The sequence below is a fragment of the Peromyscus eremicus genome, chromosome 7 (genome assembly GCF_949786415.1).
Source record: "Peromyscus eremicus chromosome 7, PerEre_H2_v1, whole genome shotgun sequence".
NCBI classification, from domain to species: Eukaryota; Metazoa; Chordata; class Mammalia; order Rodentia; family Cricetidae; genus Peromyscus; species Peromyscus eremicus.
Genome location: NC_081422.1, coordinates 40,449,552 through 40,467,085, shown reverse-complemented (window position 1 = coordinate 40,467,085; position 17,534 = coordinate 40,449,552). Strand labels below are relative to the sequence as shown.

Genomic DNA, 17,534 nt, shown 5'->3' with positions numbered 1-17,534 from the left:
TGGAGAGCAATGTGGCAATATAAGTATCCGGTGTCTCACAAACATGTGTGCCCTCTGGCCCAGTAATTTCACTTTTAACAATCTACCTAAAGCAAAAGATCTAAAATACTCCGAAGAGCCAGATGCCAAAGCAGTTGCCACAGATTTATGAAATGAAAACACTTAAATTGTGAAAAAGGCTCGGGAAAAGAAAGAAAGAAAGAAAGAAAGAAAGAAAGAAAGAAAGAAAGAAAGAAAGAAAGAAAGAAAGAAAGAAAGAAAGAAAGAAAACAATGCCACAGAAACCGTAGTCACATCACCAAAACTCTATGAAAACTGACGCTTCCGACTAGCTCAGGCTGACAGTACCAAGTGGCACAGAGGCAGAAGCATGGCAGTGCAAATAGGACCCTAACCAGTTTTCAATACACAGGCTGCCAAGAGTATTTTACAGTATCAATAACTACCGCCTCTGGGCGGCAGGATTATGGATGACATTTTCCCGTCTGCTTCTTCATAATTTCCTGAATTTTCCCAAAGTTGTTCCATGAGCACAATGTTATTTTTATGAACAGGAAAAAAAAGGGAAAGGTGGTAGGAGAGAAGTGGTAAAAATAGACAGTGTGGTTGAGGTAAAGGAATTTATCGTGCCTAATCTGGCTTCTCTTCCTTCCTCCATTAGGTTCAGCTACACGTATTCCAATGCTCCTTTAACTTAACCCCTGTCTACCCTAAGAAGAATACAATCTAACTTCTTGTACCAATAGCTGCTACTTTTTCCCATAAATATAACACAAGGAATACCAGTTGAATTAATCCATGGAAGGCTAGGCCCAATTAAAATAACTCCTGAAGACCGCTGGCCAGTGATGGAAAACTGAGGGTTTCTTTCTTCCTTTTTTTTTTTAAATTGGATCACGTAGTTATAAAGCAAAGAACAAGAAGTCTGAAGTTCTTTCAGGAAGGGCCTACGGCCTGACAGTGTGGGGTCTTCAAAGGAAGAGAAGTGTCTCAAAGCAGAAAGGAAAAGCTGGACGCACTGGCAGACCATACTGATCATATCTAGGGTGTAAACTAAGGGAAGTAAGCCCCATGAGGCTTGGATTTGAAAGAGCTTTCCACTGAAAACAAGGCGTTCGGGCTAGAGAGATGGCTTAGTGGTTAAGAGTACTGTCTGTTCTTCCAGAGGACCCAAGTTCAATTCCCAGCACTCACATGGCAGCTCACAACTGTCTGTAACCCTAGTTCTAGGGGACTCAACACGCACATATAGACATACATGCAAGCAAAACACCAACGCACGTAAAAATAAAGAAGAAAAAGAAAAGAAGAAGTTCGTAGGACTGGAGATGCTGCTCAGTGGTAGTGTTTTTGCCAAGCATTCTCAAAGCCTTGGGTTTGATCCTGAGCATCACAAATAGCATCATTTAATAGGAATTTTGCCTGGAGTGGTGACATATGCCTATAGTGCCAGTCTTCAGGAAGCTGGATGGAGGGGGATCACATGAGCCTCTAAGTTCAAGAACACTTTGGGGAACATAGCGATACACCATCTTCAAAAATAGTCCAAGAGTTACTAAGACTCCATCAGGGCCAGACACATGGCTGAAAAGTAAGGGTACTTGCCACCAGGCCTGCCAACCTGCATCCCATCCCCGGATCACATGGTAGAAGGGGATTTCAACATGAACACGCACACACATGCACACACCATAAATGTAATTTATAACTTTAAAAAATTAAAATAGCTGGGGGGGGCACACATCTGTAATCACAGCACTCGGGAGGCAGAGGCAGAAGGATCTCTGTGAGTTCAAGGGCAGCCTGGTCTACAAAGAGTTTCAGGACAGCCAGGGCTGTTACACAGAGAAACCTTGTCTTGAAAAGCAAAACAAGAAAAGCAAAAAAAAAAAAAAAAAACCCAAGTCTTATTTTTCCATATATTTTTAAGATTCATTTTTTATTATTTTTATTTATGTGTATGGGGTGGAGAACATATGTGCACGTGAGTGCAGGTGCCCACAGAGGTCGGAGACATCAGATCCCCCTGGAGCTAGAGTTAAAGAGTTACAGATGGCTGTAAGATGTCGGATATGGGTGTTGAGAACTGAAATCTGGTCCTCTGTAAGGGCAGTATAAGCTCTTCACCATGGAGCCATCGCTGAAGTCCTTCCAAATATTTCATCACTCAACGAATACCTAAACTACACTGAGCACTTGTGGAATAAACTTTTTGTACACTGTGAAGACACGTCACTCTGATTGGTTTAATAAAAAGCACAACAGCCAATGGCTAGACAGGGTTTTGAGGCACAGAGGATGCTGGGAAGAGGAAAGGTGGAGTCGCCAGTGAGACAGAGAGGAGGCGGCATGGGCAGTACAAAGTAAAGGTAACTGAGCCACGGAAAAGAACGTAGACTAAAAGATATGGGTTAATTTAAGTTATAAGCGCTCGTTAGAAACAAGCCTAAGTTTATTGGCCAAGCTTTCATAATTAATGTTTTCATGTCACTATTGGGGAGCCAACAGTCCTGAAGAAAAAGTCCAACTATAAGCACTAAGTATATAATCATATTAAATTATTAAACTGTACCACCCTATCAAACAATAGAAGTTAGACATTTGCCTTTTTTAATTTTGCAAACAATGATTTTCAGAAATATTGAGTATGTTGAAGCACTACCAGGAAATAAACAGCAGCCAGCACTCACTGATCCCAGAGACCCTTATAAATGTTCATGAAACACGCCGGGCTTGATCCCAGCACTCAGGAGGCAGAGGCAGGAGGAGCTCTGTGAGGTCAAGGCCAGCCTGGGCTACAGAGTAAGTTACAAGAAAGGCTCCAAAGCTACATAGAGAAGTCCTGTCTCAAAAAACAAAAACAAACAAACAAACAAGTTTATGAAACACAATTAAGAAATCGCAGAGGGCCAACAAGAAAGCTCATCAGGTACTGGTACCTGATGACCCAAGTTCCAGCCCCTGAACCCACATGGTAGGGAAGATCCAACTCCCACAAGTTGTCCTCTAACTTACACACACAAATAGTAAATAAAATACAATCCTTTTTTTTAGGGTGGGGTTTGAGACAGAATTTCTCTGTGTAACAGCCCTGCCTGTCCTGAAACTCAATTTGTTCGCAACCACCACCCAGCATACAATCTTTTTTTAAAGAAACTGGAGATGTGAGCAGAAAACTCACCTCACTAGATATGCTTAGATCATTCAGTTGTACGAGTGCAGGTGCACACATATGTGTATGGGGGGAGGAATATGCATGTGTGTACAGGTGAGTGTACCCATGCATGCATGGAGGGAGGTCAGAAGTCAACACTAGGTGTCTTCTACCACTCTCCAACTTCATTTTTAATTTTTGTAATATTTTATTTTTATTATTTGTATTTATACATGTGTCTGTGTGAACATACACAAGTGTGATGGTGCCTGTAGAAGCCAGAACGTTATCAACTCCCTGGGAGCCGGAGTTACAGATGGTTGGGAGCGACCTGACGTGGGTGCTGGGGTCCAAACTCAGGTCCTCTGGAAGAGCAGGATGCACTCTTGACCACTGAGCCGTTTCTCCAGCCCCCACCTTATGTTTTGAGACAGAGTTTCTCACAAAACTTGGAGCTCAGCAATTGGGCTAGGCTGGCTGGTTATTGAGCCCTGTCTCTGCTCCAGGAATTAGAGAGCTAAACTCAGGTCCTCACACTCTCACGGCAAGGACTTTACCCGCTGAGCCACCTCAACAATCCCCTACTTCTACTTTTCCAAAGTTTACTAGACTGGTCATGGTGTTGAACTCTAGTCCCCGCACTCAGAAAGCAGAGGCAGGTGGATCTCTATGATCTACATAGTACGTTCCAGGACAGCCAGGGCTACATAGATAGATCTTGGGGTAGGGGTGGGGTTTACTAGATGGATGGGTGAGTAGGTAGATGAATAGAATGAATAAATGAACCACTGTATCAATGGCCAATGACTACCCTCTTGAAATTTGCAAAAAAGTGAGTGGTGAGTGACCCACCTGTAATTCCTGCACTAGGGTGCCTGAGGACTGTCAAAAATTGAAGGCCAGCCTAAGTTACCTAGCAGACCCTGTCTCAAACAAACAAACAGAAAAGGGGCAGGTGATATACGCCAGTGTGTAGAATAATTCTCTAGCATATGTGAAGCCTTGGGTTTGGTCCCCAGCACCCATAAACCGGATATAGTAGTCATACCTATAATCCCAGTACTCGGGAGGTAGAGGCAAGAAGATCACTACAAGTTCAGGGCAGCCTGGCCTACACAGTGAATGTGTATGCAGGGCTATTATCTGATGGGTGAGGACAGGGTAGGGAGAGCATGTATAGATAGCTCACAGAGCAGAAATTCAAGCCAAATTCAGAGGAACGCTAGATAAATGTTTCTGTTAGCCCTCACCTGATCATCAGGGTATGCGTCTGACTGACCAGTTCTCTTAATGACATGGGGCTATATAGTCAGAACCTGTCTCAAAGGAAGGGAGGAGGAGGAAGGAAGGGAGAAAGGCAAGGAGAAGCATGGGAAACTACACATTCACATTTGTGGAGAGCTGTGAGAAAGGACACAAGGCTTGCAAGCAGGTGCTAGAGCTGAAACTGGGCAGAACTTCTCAATCAAAACCTAACTTGAACTAACTAGACAAAATTCCCCATCTAAGTAAGCCCTGCCCACACAGACAAATCTAAAGAGGCAATGGGGTCTCTCCTCCTTCCTATTGATTCTCTGGGAAATGTGGTAAAGTACTCACAATCTAATTCCTACTTCTCCCCCCCTCCCCTTTAGACATGGTCTCATGGAGTCTGAACTAGCCTGTACTCCACTAGGGGAGGCTGACCTCAAACTGTTAATCTCCCCACCTCCAACTCCAAAGCGCTAGGATTACAGGTGTGTAGCACCACACCCAGCTGATTCCTACCTCTTTGAAAAGCTTAATTTTGAGAGGCGGAGTCCTTGTCTACCATGGGTCACACACTTGCTAAACTGTAATACGTTACTAAAATAACTTCACAATGGCTCATCCAACAGTTCTGTGCTAGCTGATAGGATTCTACTCTGAACAGATCTAAACACAGGCCTTTCCAGCTCATTCATCACAGACTGCTGAGGCTTCACAGTGACGTTGCCTTGGCTATTTATTTAGCAATGATTTATTATGCAAGGACAAAAGCCCAGGAGACTATATATAATTTTCAGCCTCTGGATGCTATCATAAGCCATCCACAGGACACTCCAACTCTGCCAGTACACCAGTAAGGGAGTCACTCTGTATTAGGAGAGGCCAGGGAACCAGCTGATGGGTAAGGAACAATCACACAGAGATAGGTACAGCTCAGGCAGAAATCAGAACCAAATTAAAAACTTAGATAAATAGTTCTCTTGCCCTGGCCTCTATCACCAGGACACATATGTATCTAGTTGTAAGATGGTGCATGGTAACTGGTAGCGGGCTGGCCAGTGAAGAAAGATCACCTGGCAGAGCCTCCTTCACAGGAGGATCAAGCCAGCCTGAGAGTACAGCTAGTGTTCCTAGGAGTGCACTCCATACAGTGACACAAGAAAACTATGTGTGTGGTCATCCCTTTTGGACTTCCTTTGCATCTGTCATGAAGAGGGGGCACTGAGCTGGGCAGTGGTGGCACACCCCTTTAGTCCCAGCACTTGGGAGGAAGAAGCAAGCTGATCTCTGAGTTTGAGGCCAGCCTGGTCTACAGAGCGAGATCCAGGACAGCCAGGGCTATATAGAGTAACCCTGTCTTGGGAAATAAACAAACAAACAAACAAACAAACAAACAAACAAGAGGGGGCACTGAGGACTGAGTGAGACTTAAAGGCAAACTGGTAGAGGACTGCAGGGCTGAAGCAAGGATGACAAAGCCTAGTGACAAGACCGGTGTGGACAGTGTCGTATAGTTCATCTTCCAACACGGAAATGTTTCATGCTCTCTCACTTTGGAGGCTTGTTTTAATAAAGCAAACATCTTCAACTTTGGTTGGTAGGTATGTGTTGTTTTGCTAATCCAAAGAGCAAACGTTCAGAGTGTGAAGGCACTGTCTTCTATGAGTTGAGAAGTCTGGGACACGCAGATTCTAATTCCAGCATCCTTCTTTTGTTTGTTTGGTTGGTTGGTTGGTTGGCTGGTTGGTTGGTTTGGTTTGGGGTTTTTTGTTTGTTTGTTTGTTTGTTTTTATAATTAATTTAATTTTACATATCAGCCACGGATTGCCCTGTCCTCCCTCCTCCCGCCCCCCTCCAGCATCCTTCTAACTGGCTATAGCACTCTCGGAAAATGGGAAAGGGAAAAAGTTACGGAAGACAACCATGAATCTAATAAACAGTGTTCTAAATGATCTTAATGCTCCATTGAAACCTGAGACTCAGGGCCAGAGAGTCTGAGGACCCGAGTTCAATTCCCAGAGCTCAAAAGGTGGAAAGAACCAACTCCTGCAAGTTGTCCTCTGTCCTCTATACAAGCATGATGGCATGCATGACCCACCCCAACACATACTGAGTAAATTTTTTTAACTGAGACTCTAAATTCTGTTACGTCTTTCTGAACTCTGGAAATGAATTTGAATAGAACATCTAGAAGACCTTTCTGTGCCCATTAAATTCAACAAGGCTTTGTTGATTGGTTATGTTTAGTGTACAAAATGTATGGCATTCTCTAATAGAGTGAAAGAATCTATGCTGTTAAATTGGACTACCTCTCCTGCCTCCAAAACTAAATATGCATGGATGGCTTTTTTTTCTCTTAGCCATAAAGTAATCAGCATGGGATTTTGAAAATACACCAGCCAGAGGTGATCTGTGCTCAGTTATGCTGCAGTCTGATGTTATCTCCTGGTCATGACCAATTTCATAATGCAGAGGAGACCTGTAGAATCTGCCTGTCTCCCCGTCTGAACTCGTCCCTACTGCTATCTACTAAAGCCCTAGACACGTGGCCTTGGGTCTAATCTTTGGGTGGTCCTTTCTGGTTCCAAGGTCTTCGCATTTGCCATTGCTTTTGTTTAGAATGCTGTCTTCTTCGTCTTTCTTTTTTCTTTTTTTCAGAGCTGAGGACCGAACCCAGGGCCTTGTGCTTGCCATTGAGCTAAATCCCTAACCCCTTCTCCGTCTTTCAAAGCTGGATCTTCCTCATCATCAGCTAAAGTTCCATCTGCTTCCTATGGCCTTTCTGAAGCTGCAGCCTTCCTCACAGTCTCCAGCCCATTCATTTTCTCCTGGGAATTGAGGGTTTTTGTTTGCTGTTTTGCAGGTCTCTTATCTATCTCCATCTATTTGAAAGCAAATTCTAGCTAAATGTGGCTGACCATGCCTTTAATCCCAGCACTGGGGACAAACTGATCTCTGAGTTCAAGGCTAACCTAGTCTACATACCAAGACCTTGTTTCGAAATAAAGAAATGAAAGTAAGTTCCGGTTACAGGTGGGGTTTTGTCTGTTTGTTTGTTGTGTGTGTGTCTCTTTTTCAGTAGTGTATTCCAAAGCTAGAATCCATCAAACAACCTGCATGAATGAGTGAACCGGTATGGGGAAGACTCTACTCTTAGCAGAAATGTCTTAGGTACCTTTTATAATTTCAGAGCCTCTTGTGAATGAAGAACATTTCTTTTTGTTTTCAAAGCTTTGGCTTTGTCCTCTTTTATGCCATGCACCAAAACACACCAGCCAGGCTGATGCTTGGAAAACGAACCAGCAAGCACTTCTGGCCCAGAGACAACTGGTCTGGGCGCCTCTGGCTTGAGCCAGATCTATGACTTTCTAGGGAGTTGGCACCAAAGTCAGAATGTTAAAATAAACATCTTTGATGCTGAAAGTGGAATATTGGTGCTCTGACTCTGCAAAGACCAGTTCTAATTGGCCTTAGCACCTCACAAAAGGCTCAAGCCAAGGAGTAACCCCAACACAAGGAGACCAAAATGAACTTAGTCACCCTTCAGCAGTCACCTCTAGATTGTGTAGGGATGGGACTGTCATCCCTAATGTATGGCACGCAAAAGCTGGTTTCAATCTCTTCTCTTTCTTATATTTACTAGTGACTCTGTTCCGGCTTTCTAAAGGGCACACGCATGAGCTCATCTGCTTCATTAAACTCTTCTTTAAAGGCAAAAGTCAGGCTCTGAGTCCTTGTGAACGAGTCTGCAGTAAAACACACCCTTCACAAATGCATGTGCTGACAGTCTTAGGAATGAGGACTAAGGGGAAAATGTTTTCTCCGTGACACATTTCAATTGTAAAGTCCTAAGCTGAGGATACATCCTCAATGGTAGGATACTTGCCTGGTATACATGATGTCCTGGGCTGGAGGCATGCAAATAAGCTATCCCTTCTACGTAGTACACTGCATAATGCCAAGTGCAAATCCTTTTGTTTTTGGGTGGTAGATAAGAGTTTGGAAGGTGGGGTTCTGATTTTGTTTGTTTCTCTGATTGCGACAAGGTCTATGAAACTCAAACTGGCCTTGAACTTGATTCAAACCCATGATCCTCTCTCTGCCTTAGCCTCCCAAGAGCTGGGATTATAGGCATGTGTCACTATACCCAGCTACAAATGTGTAGGAACATTTTTCATATTTTCCATAGAATTTAAGTGAATCTCCAAAGAAAAGATTACATGGGGGGGGGGGACCTAAAACAACAACAGAAACCTGTTTCATCATCAGTATAACAAAACTTAGTTACAAAAAGAACAATGAAAATTGAGTCCGGGTGAGAGGCTCCATATAATCCCAGCATGCCAGAGAAGACAGGAAGACAGTGAGTTGGAGACCAAAGGGGGCTATATAGGACCCTGCCTCAAAAAAATAAAAAGAGCCGGGCGGTGGTGGCGCACGCCTTTAATCCCAGCACTCGGGAGGCAGAGCCAGGCGGATCTCTGTGAGTTCGAGGCCAGCCTGGGCTACCAAGTGAGTTCCAGGAAAGGCGCAAAGCTACACAGAGAAACCCTGTCTCGAAAAACCAAAAAAAAAAAAAAAAAAAAGAATAATATGGGGTTGGAGAGACAGCTCAGTGGTTAAGAGCACAGGATGCTTTTCCAGGGAACCAGGGTTTGATTCCCAACACCTATAAGGCTGCTGCCTCACAACAGTTCCAGGGGATCTGATGTCTTCTTCTGGCCTCCAGGGGCGTCAGCTGCGGGTGGTGCAGAGGCAACCATGCCAACAAAGCACCCATGCACATTAATTAGTGAATTTGAAAATAATTTGAAAAGTAGAAAGGAAAAGGCCATGTGTGGTAGCACACACCTATAATCCAACACATGAGAAACTGAAGCAGGAGAGATACCAAATTTAAGGCCCCTGTGGGCAGCTACACACTGAGTTCCTGGCCAGCTACAGAGAGAATCTGGGGAAAACAAAAGGATTGAGGACATACTCAGTGGTGCAAATACTGGGGTAACAATTGTGTTCAATCCCCAGTACTCACTAAATGAACATTCTGAGACAGCCCAAAGCAAAGGCCAATGTTTTTATCAGATAAGTCTCTTGTTTAAAAAAAAAATTAAAAGTAAGTAAAATAAAATGAATTGTAATGAAAATCTATCCTGAATGACTTTCATTGCCCAATGAGGTGGTTCATGCCTAAAATCCCAGCACCCGGGGGTCTGAGGCAAGAGGGTCACCAAGAGTTGCAGACCAGCTTGGACTACAGAGTATTACACCAAGGAACTTTAAGGCACTTGAAATGGTAGCAAACTGGTATTTTTCTTGCACGAAAGCATAACATGCAGCTTGTGTCTGCCTATCCAGAACCAATGGCACTTCGGTCAAGAGCTCTTCCCAGGGTGTAAAATGCACAAAAGGGGGACTAGCCAGTCTTACTCATCTTACTGACTCTAGCACCGGATGAGAATGATGACGACACTTCTTACCTATTTCTTAAGTGCCAAACACTGCAGGGACAGCATTACACATAGCAGTTAATCTTCGCAACACTCCAAACTGGTGAGGTGAGTGCTACTGTCATCCCATTGTATGAGGAAATCCAAGCACAAAGAGGTTTAGCCAGTCAGGATCCCAGCACTGCCCCACTACTAAACAGCAGAGGACTCAAACCAGGCAGAGCTGAAGCCCTTACCAAGAACCAGTGGCCGGCGATTGAACACGTTGAAATAACAATTTACAAATATTTTGGCCAAAAGCGTTCCTAGTCATGTGTAGCTTTAAATACACACAGAATGTAGCTAGCTATTCTTTGTTCCAGCCTTCCAACTAGCTTGAAGGTACAATTAGGCACAGGAAACAGAGTATAAGTAATGGGAGAAGGGGGGAAAGTCTATTTAAAACAAACAAACAAAAAAATCCTAATACTTTAGAGTGTTCTACCAAAAGAACAGAGAACCTTGGGCTATGTGTCTCAAAAAAGGGGGGAAAAAAAGAAAGAAAGAAAAAAAAAGTCAAAGCAGGTAGGACAAAGACAAGGTGAGCTGCTGACCAAAGCCTGTCGCTCCACTCCGAGAGCCCTTCTGCAGTGACGCTCGCTCCCTCCCGCTCGCGCGCTCGCTTGAAGCATTGCGGTGTTGCCGGGCCGGCAGGCGTCAAGTCTCAGCCCCTGGAAGCCATGCTGCGAAAGGACCCAGCAAGCACACGGGAAGAGAGCTCCTGTTCTCTCCACAATTCTGCTCGCCCCTGGGTCCTGCTCTGGGAAGTTGGAGTTAACAGAGGGTCTGGAGAGGAGCCAGCTTCACTTACTGTTGGACAGAGTGCAGTAGCTCAGTCCATAAATGAAGTTTACTTTAGCTTCTTAGTCCTTGGAATGGGTCATGTAGGAAGAGGGGGGGTCATAAACAGTTCTCTGATACACAGAAAATGCCTATCGCCTAACCTCTTCCTACCAACCCAGGTATCGTCAGGATTCTCTGGGTCTGATTTTTGTACACCATTAGAAGAAACACTCAGACCATTCAATGACATAAAGGAGGAAAGGAAACAGAAGGAAAAAAAATCATACACCTTTAAAAGAGGGGGGGGAAATGACCGATTGTAGGAGACTAGGAAGAAAAACCATTGTTTGCCTCCATTTGACCTGACTGCAGAAGATTTACACTGCAGGACACAGGGAGAAAAGTCCATCTCCCTGAATAACAGACGAAGCAGCTCCCGCAACTTCTAGTACCTAGGCACCTTCCCTGCCATTATATAACCAAACCGTGGCCTTAATAGGCCATCCTACTGCATGTCAGCAGCTGCTGGGCACATCTCAGCTGTCAGTGTTGAAGGACCCCTTCCAAAATGAATTCAGATAAGCAGGGAGCAGGCCAAAATATGCCTGTGGTTCACCCTGAGCACGTGACAGCTCCTTGTGAACTGAGCTTCACTCATGTCGTCAGAGTCATTTAAGTAGCAAAAAGATAAGGCACTTGGAACTGGAACTAGGAAACTGCACACTGCTACAGAAGCACAAACAAGTGCTGGTGTGGTCTCTTCCACACATGCAACTCATTGTCCCAGCCATTTCAGCCTCACTCAAGTCTGAATATTTCCATACATAGGAATTGCATAACTGCACGCCACAAACGATCAAAGATAAAAACCAATATAAACAGTGACACCCGTCTATAAACAAGCCAATGCTGTAAAGGCTGCAGTCCTAAAGGATAGCAAGGTCTCAGAGAAAAACTACACAGACACAGACAAACACAGACACACAGACACACACAGACACACACACACACATGAAAGCAGCCAGACCAACCATAATTAGGCACTGGCTTTGCTGACTACTGAAGACAGAAATGTCCCTTTTATATATAAAGCCAAGAATCAACTGTTTGCAATTACATTTACAAGACACTCAACCCAGCCTGTCATAGATTTTTTTTAAAATCAATATTTTGGTATATCTAAGAGCTGGAAGATTCAAAATTGTTTAAATCATAGAAAACAGAGCCAGACAACCAATTATGTTTGTGGAGTCCATTTCCCAGAGGTCAGAGCAAAATAATCACAGAAGCAGAGGGGGAGGTGGGGAACAAGGACCAGACATGTTGTTTGTAAACACAAGCTTGGCTTGGTCAACAGTAAACAGGGCTCCACACCCTGCAGGGGGTAAGGAGATGCAGCCTCCCAAACTACAGCTGCGGGTCTGAGGGTTGGCAACAGGAGAGACACACTTGAGTCTGTCACTTGGCTCTGAAGACTTGAGGCCCTCTGGTAAAAACTGACAAAAAAGGCTTGAAGGGGTCCCACCAGAGGAAGTGAAACTGACCAATCACTCCTCCACAGCCACCCACCCAGCCACCCTAGGAAGAAGGGCCCCTTGTAGTCTCTGACAGAGAGAGACGGGAGGGAAGGAACTTCAGGTTGCAAATAAGCAGGAGACAAGGCCCAGATAGGGAGTGACTGCCATAAAGCCAAAACAAGGTAGGCAAAGATAACCAGAGGCTAGGGTGAGGAGGTGCTAGGGTGAGGAGGTGAGGGGAACTGGTGTGTCTTGGGTAGGAAGCTGCAGACGCTGTAAAGGTTTTTCATTAGCCAGGCTGAAGAAAAACTCAAGCTACTGTTCTAAATATAATGAATGACTACATTAAAAGTATCCATTCAAGTGAGGTATTGAGCAAAAGAAAAATTGGGAATTCAAACGGGCTTTGTGGATTCCATTAAAACTAAAAGATTCGATACTCTCAATGAAGAAGGCTATGTAAAAATGCTACCTCTATTTCCTTAAAAATATATATTTTATGTATATACATACACGGCTTCCTAATTGACCTTGGCCAATTTCACCACTACAGCTCCTCAAATCCCTTGGGAACCAAAGGGCCCAAATGAGTGTAATTCTTTAGTGTGAATCCCACGGTTCCTTTCCCTACTGAAAAGCCCACCCTGGGCTCTACAAAGCCCACAATTCCAGACCCTCTGACAACTAAAAATAACCAGCAAACCATCTATCCTAAACTGTTTAACCCTTGGTTAGCTAGTGCCACCAGAAACCCGGGGACCCTTGGGACATCCGTTCTTGAGTCCCTTCCATTTTTCCCCTTATTTCCCCGTTTTCTTCGCTGCTTCCTCCAGTAATCAAGTGTGCTCCTCAGGCTTCCAACTGACACCATCTATCAGTCTTAAAAAAAAAAAAAATCAAACGTGAATTCCTATCTCTGCCATAGGTGCCAGGTCCTTCTTATCCTGCACCCACCGCACACCCTCAGTCCGTGCCCCAGCCGTCCCGCAGTCCCTGGGAAGCCCGAGGTGGCCAGTTTGAGAGTCTTCCCCCATCCTATGGTCCACATTTCATATGCCCCTGCCCTCATTCTCAGATGGTTTCCTAATTGCTGGTTCCGGAGTCTTCCTGGCGTGCAGTCCGCGGGCCCCCTGAGAGTTCCAACGCCTCTTTTCAGTCACCCCCACCTAGCACCCGGCGCACAGCCCTGAGGACCCCTTAGGTGCCCAGCTGCTCAGTCCCCCCGCCCCCCTCCGCTGTGAGGTCCCTGCCTTCTCCTGCCGCCACCGCTGCTGACCCTGACCCGAGCCCCCGGCAATCGCGTACTCCCTTGGTCCGGCCGCCCTGCAACGCCCCCCCCCCGTGCCCGCCTGCCCGGGTAGCGCAGCCCGCAGCCGCGCGGTCCCCGGAGCCACTACCTTGGCCTTGGTGACGAGGTGCGTGGCCCGCTTGACCACAGCGAAGTTGCCCTTGCCGATGGTGCGGTCGATCTCGTAGTAGCCGATGCGAGCGGGCATCGGCCCGCGGGAGGCCGGGGCTTCGGGACTCGGCTGGCCGGCGGCCGGGGGCACAGCGGCGGGGGCTGCAGGGGGCCCCGCGGCGGGCGGAGGCAGCAGGCGGCCGGCCGGCCCGGCTCCCCCTGCTCCGGCCACGGCAACCCCGCCAGCTCCGCTCGCCGCCGCCGCCGCCATCTTGTTGTGCAGTGAAACCTCCGGGGCCGCGGGGAGCCGGCCGGGGGGGAGGGGGCGCGGGGGGGCCGAAAGAGGGGGGTTGCCGACAGACGTCACTCCGGGAGGCGGGGCTCCCGCGCCGCCGGGCGCCCGGCGCCATGGCAACCGCGCGTCACGTGCGGACGCGCGTCACTGCCCGGAGCCATGGCAACCGTGACCTCACCGGGCGAACTCGACCTTCCCGCGTGGGTCCCTGTTCCTGAGGCGCCGGCTCCCGAGTGCCCCCCTCTGGGGAACAGGCAGTGAAAACGTCTAGGGTCTGCCGCAACTTCTAAGCTTCCGCCGCGCCTAGCGAGGTAGGGATACGCGATGAGACACCCCAGAACCAGACCCCCCCAGCGGCCCCTGGTTCGCTGATGGGATCCCTGCTCTGACCCGTGTCCCAGTTCAGTCACCACCAAACCTCCCTTAAAAGGATTTCCTCATCACCAAAAATACCAGCCTTGTCCCACTTTAGCCCTGGAGGCCACGGAGGCAGGAATAGCTACAGTATTTAAGCAACTGTAACCAAGTTGGTAGCAAGGCAAGGGAATTGTTCAGCAAAACTCTTACAAAACCCAGCTCACCTTGGACAATCAATCTAATAGTCATCGAACACGGAAGAATGGGGAAGTTAGAGTTTGCATATTCAAGTGCGATAAACCTAGCCCAAACACGCATTCCAGTCATTAAGTGGGTGAGGGCCAGAAAAGGTACGTCACTTTCTTTCCTGCACCTCCTTCCCCACCCCCCACCACCCCCCATCCCGTCCCGGAACAGTTCTATAGCCAGTGTTTGTCAGAATTTCTGACTCCTTTTCTGTCGTTGGGTTAGTACTGGTGAAGTGCTGATGCGCTTTGCCTCAAGAGCCATGTCGTGTTTAAAGATGAGCAATCTGTTAAGCAAAATAAGTAAATAATATAAATTCCACCCCTACTAATGAGTCTCCAAGGACATTAAAGGTGATCAAATTAATAACCCCAAGCAATAAAACTCATATCCCTCTTTCTTCCCTCCAGTTATCTGACATTCCACATCCTGGGCTGTTCCCAAGCCTCCCCCTCCTCCGTCCTTATTAAGTAGATTGATGTAGCTGCCCCTGGTGGGGATAGGAAATTGGGCTGTAAAGAAGAGATAGCCTTTGGCCTGTTAGGAAAGGAAGAGAGAAGGCTGTGAACATTCCTGTTAAAGCGTATCCCGGACATCCAGTGCTGATCTACCCACGCCTACTCACACTCCCTCCATGGCACAGAAGTGTTACCAGGTCACTGCCTGTGCAGTATTAAAAACTGGCATCCAGGTCACTGGGTATGTGAGAAGGGAAATTTGGACTTACTCTCTCTGACCAGAGGACATTTCCTAATGCTCTGATTCCCCCATCTGACATGAGTAATGGCTGGGACTAGGATGGGACAGAGGGGTCATCCCACAATTGCCTTGGATCAGTTCCCTGGTGGCTGTTTCAAATTGCCAACACAATTAACACTAATTGGCTCCTTTACCAGCAAATAAGGACAGGGATTTAGTAGACCTTGCTTCTTAGCCCCTGAAACCTATTCGTCAAGTGAGATCACTCAATCCCAGATGAATGGTGGGGTGTGGCCAGCCACCCTTGCCACTTCATGGCCCTTGCTTGCCTCTAGTAAAGCAAATAACTGGAGCTGGCACTAGAATGAGTTTACCATCTCCTTGGTGGTGGAGGCAGCTCTGCTGGTGAAGCAAAGATAAACAGTCTTTCTCTCTTGAAGCCTTAGAATTAGTACTGAAACAATTCTTGTCCATGGCTATGCACTGGATATGTAGACCAGGCTGACCTCAAACTCATAGAAATCACCTGCCTCTTCCTCCCGAGTGCTGGAATTAAAAGCCTTTGGCCACTGTGCCCAGCTGAGCAAGGTCTCAGTCTGAAGCTAACTTCAGACTCCCTGTGTAACCAAGGACAGTCTTGAATGTGTGATCCTCCTGCTTCCACCTCCCAAGTGTTGGGATTACAGCTGTGTAGCTATTTGACTGTTCTATGTGGTGCTGGGGATCGAACTCAGGGCTTTGTGCATGCTTTACCACGCAGTCTTACTAACTGAGCTGCATCACCAGCCTGTTCATATTCTAATTCTTTTACTCTTCCCACCCTCCCACCCCTGCCACCCCATCTCACCTCCACTCCCCCCACCCCTGCCCCCACCAAGAAAGCACCGAGGAGGACCTAGAAAAATGGAGCATCGCTTTAGTTTCCAAAGAGACCTATCTTGCTGGTTCCCTAGCAGTGAGGGTGGGATAGCCAGACACTGTGTCATGGATGTTTCTTTGTCTTTATGGAATGGAGCCAGAAAGTGGGTGAGAAGAAAACAGAAATACTGAAGTCGTCAGCAAATTCACCAAAGGTGACCAAAGAAAAAGAAAAATAGTTCAGATGAAGAATATTGAGTAGCAAAGACTAAGTTAACATTGGGAAGTAAATCACATTAACACCAACAATTGGGAGACTAGGGGTATTGTGTGGTAGAATACATGCTTGGCATGCTCCGAGACCCGGGTTCAGTCCCTAGCACCACAAAAGAGTAATATTAATAGCAACAATTTGCCAGGCACTATATTGCACAGTATACACATCTGAAATCACTTCAGACTCACAACAAGTGGGGTGGTGGCAGTGCGCGCCTTTGATCCCGCCACTCAGGAGACAGAAGCAGGTAGATCTCTGAGTTCTAGGCTAGCCTGAGTGAGTTCCAGGACAGCCAGGACTACACAGAGAAACCCTGTCTCAAGAAAGAGAAAAAAAAAAAGACAACAACCTCTAGAGAGATGTTATATTATTATCTGAATTCTGCAGATAAGGAAAATGAGAAATGGAGGGATTGGAGGAATCAGTGAATTGTGAAAGATCACAGAGCAAGCAAGAAAGTGATGGAAGTGGAAGTCTGGAGCCTCTTTCCCCAGTTGTTATAATCCTTAGGAAGGAAGAAGCCAGAAGGAAAAGTGTCTTTCTTAAGTCAGGGGACTGACCTAGCATTCAACCTAGTAGTTTCCATTTGGAATGCACCCGAAAAGCTCATATGCTAAAGGCTTGGTCCCCAGCTTGGCATTATTGGCAAGTTGTGGAAACTTTATTAAGTGATGGGACCTGGCAAGAGGTCTTGGTGACTGGGGAGCGTGTCTTTAGAAGGAATTGTGGGATTAGGAAATTGGCCTCCCTCTCTCTCTGTTTTGCTTCCTAGCCGTGAAGTGAACAGTGTTGCTCTGCCGTGTGTTCCCATGAGCCGTGATACAGGCCCAGTAGAAACAGGGCCAAAGGAAACCTTTTCTCTTCAGAAGTTGAGTGTTCTATGTATTTGTTATAGTAATTGAACACTGATAAAAACAGCAGCTGAGAAGGGAAGGTTGAGGGTTCTTAGAAGCAAGACAGGGGCATCTGAAGTATCTGAGCAGCAGACAACACAGCTCAATGAAGGGCCTGTGATAGTTTTGCTTATAAAACACCTCCCAGGAGACTTGCTCTTCATTAGGAAAGAACATCACTGCCCTCACGAATTGTCCCAGTAAGGGTATCCCTGCTCTTTGCAGAGGACTGACTTGGGTTGCTGAAATCTCAGAGACATGGATGGCATTTAGTCTTGGGTAAAGAGATAGCCACAATCGGTCACTATATCCAACTACTTAT

General features: G+C 46.4%; 2 protein-coding genes across 2 annotated transcripts in view; one reads left to right on the top strand and one right to left on the bottom strand.

The window, feature by feature from the left end:
• Nucleotides 1-13,858, bottom strand: part of Sik3 (SIK family kinase 3) — a 222,762-nt gene extending 208,904 nt beyond the window's left edge. Inside the window, exon 1 of the mRNA XM_059267761.1 lies at nt 13,586-13,858. Coding sequence (XP_059123744.1) covers nt 13,586-13,858 — 273 coding nt within the window. The remainder of the gene's footprint in view (nt 1-13,585) is intronic.
• A 199-nt stretch (nt 13,859-14,057) lies between these two features.
• Nucleotides 14,058-17,534, top strand: part of Pafah1b2 (platelet activating factor acetylhydrolase 1b catalytic subunit 2) — a 54,282-nt gene continuing 50,805 nt past the window's right edge. Inside the window, exon 1 of the mRNA XM_059267759.1 lies at nt 14,058-14,193. The gene's annotated coding sequence lies outside the window, so the exon portion shown is untranslated. The remainder of the gene's footprint in view (nt 14,194-17,534) is intronic.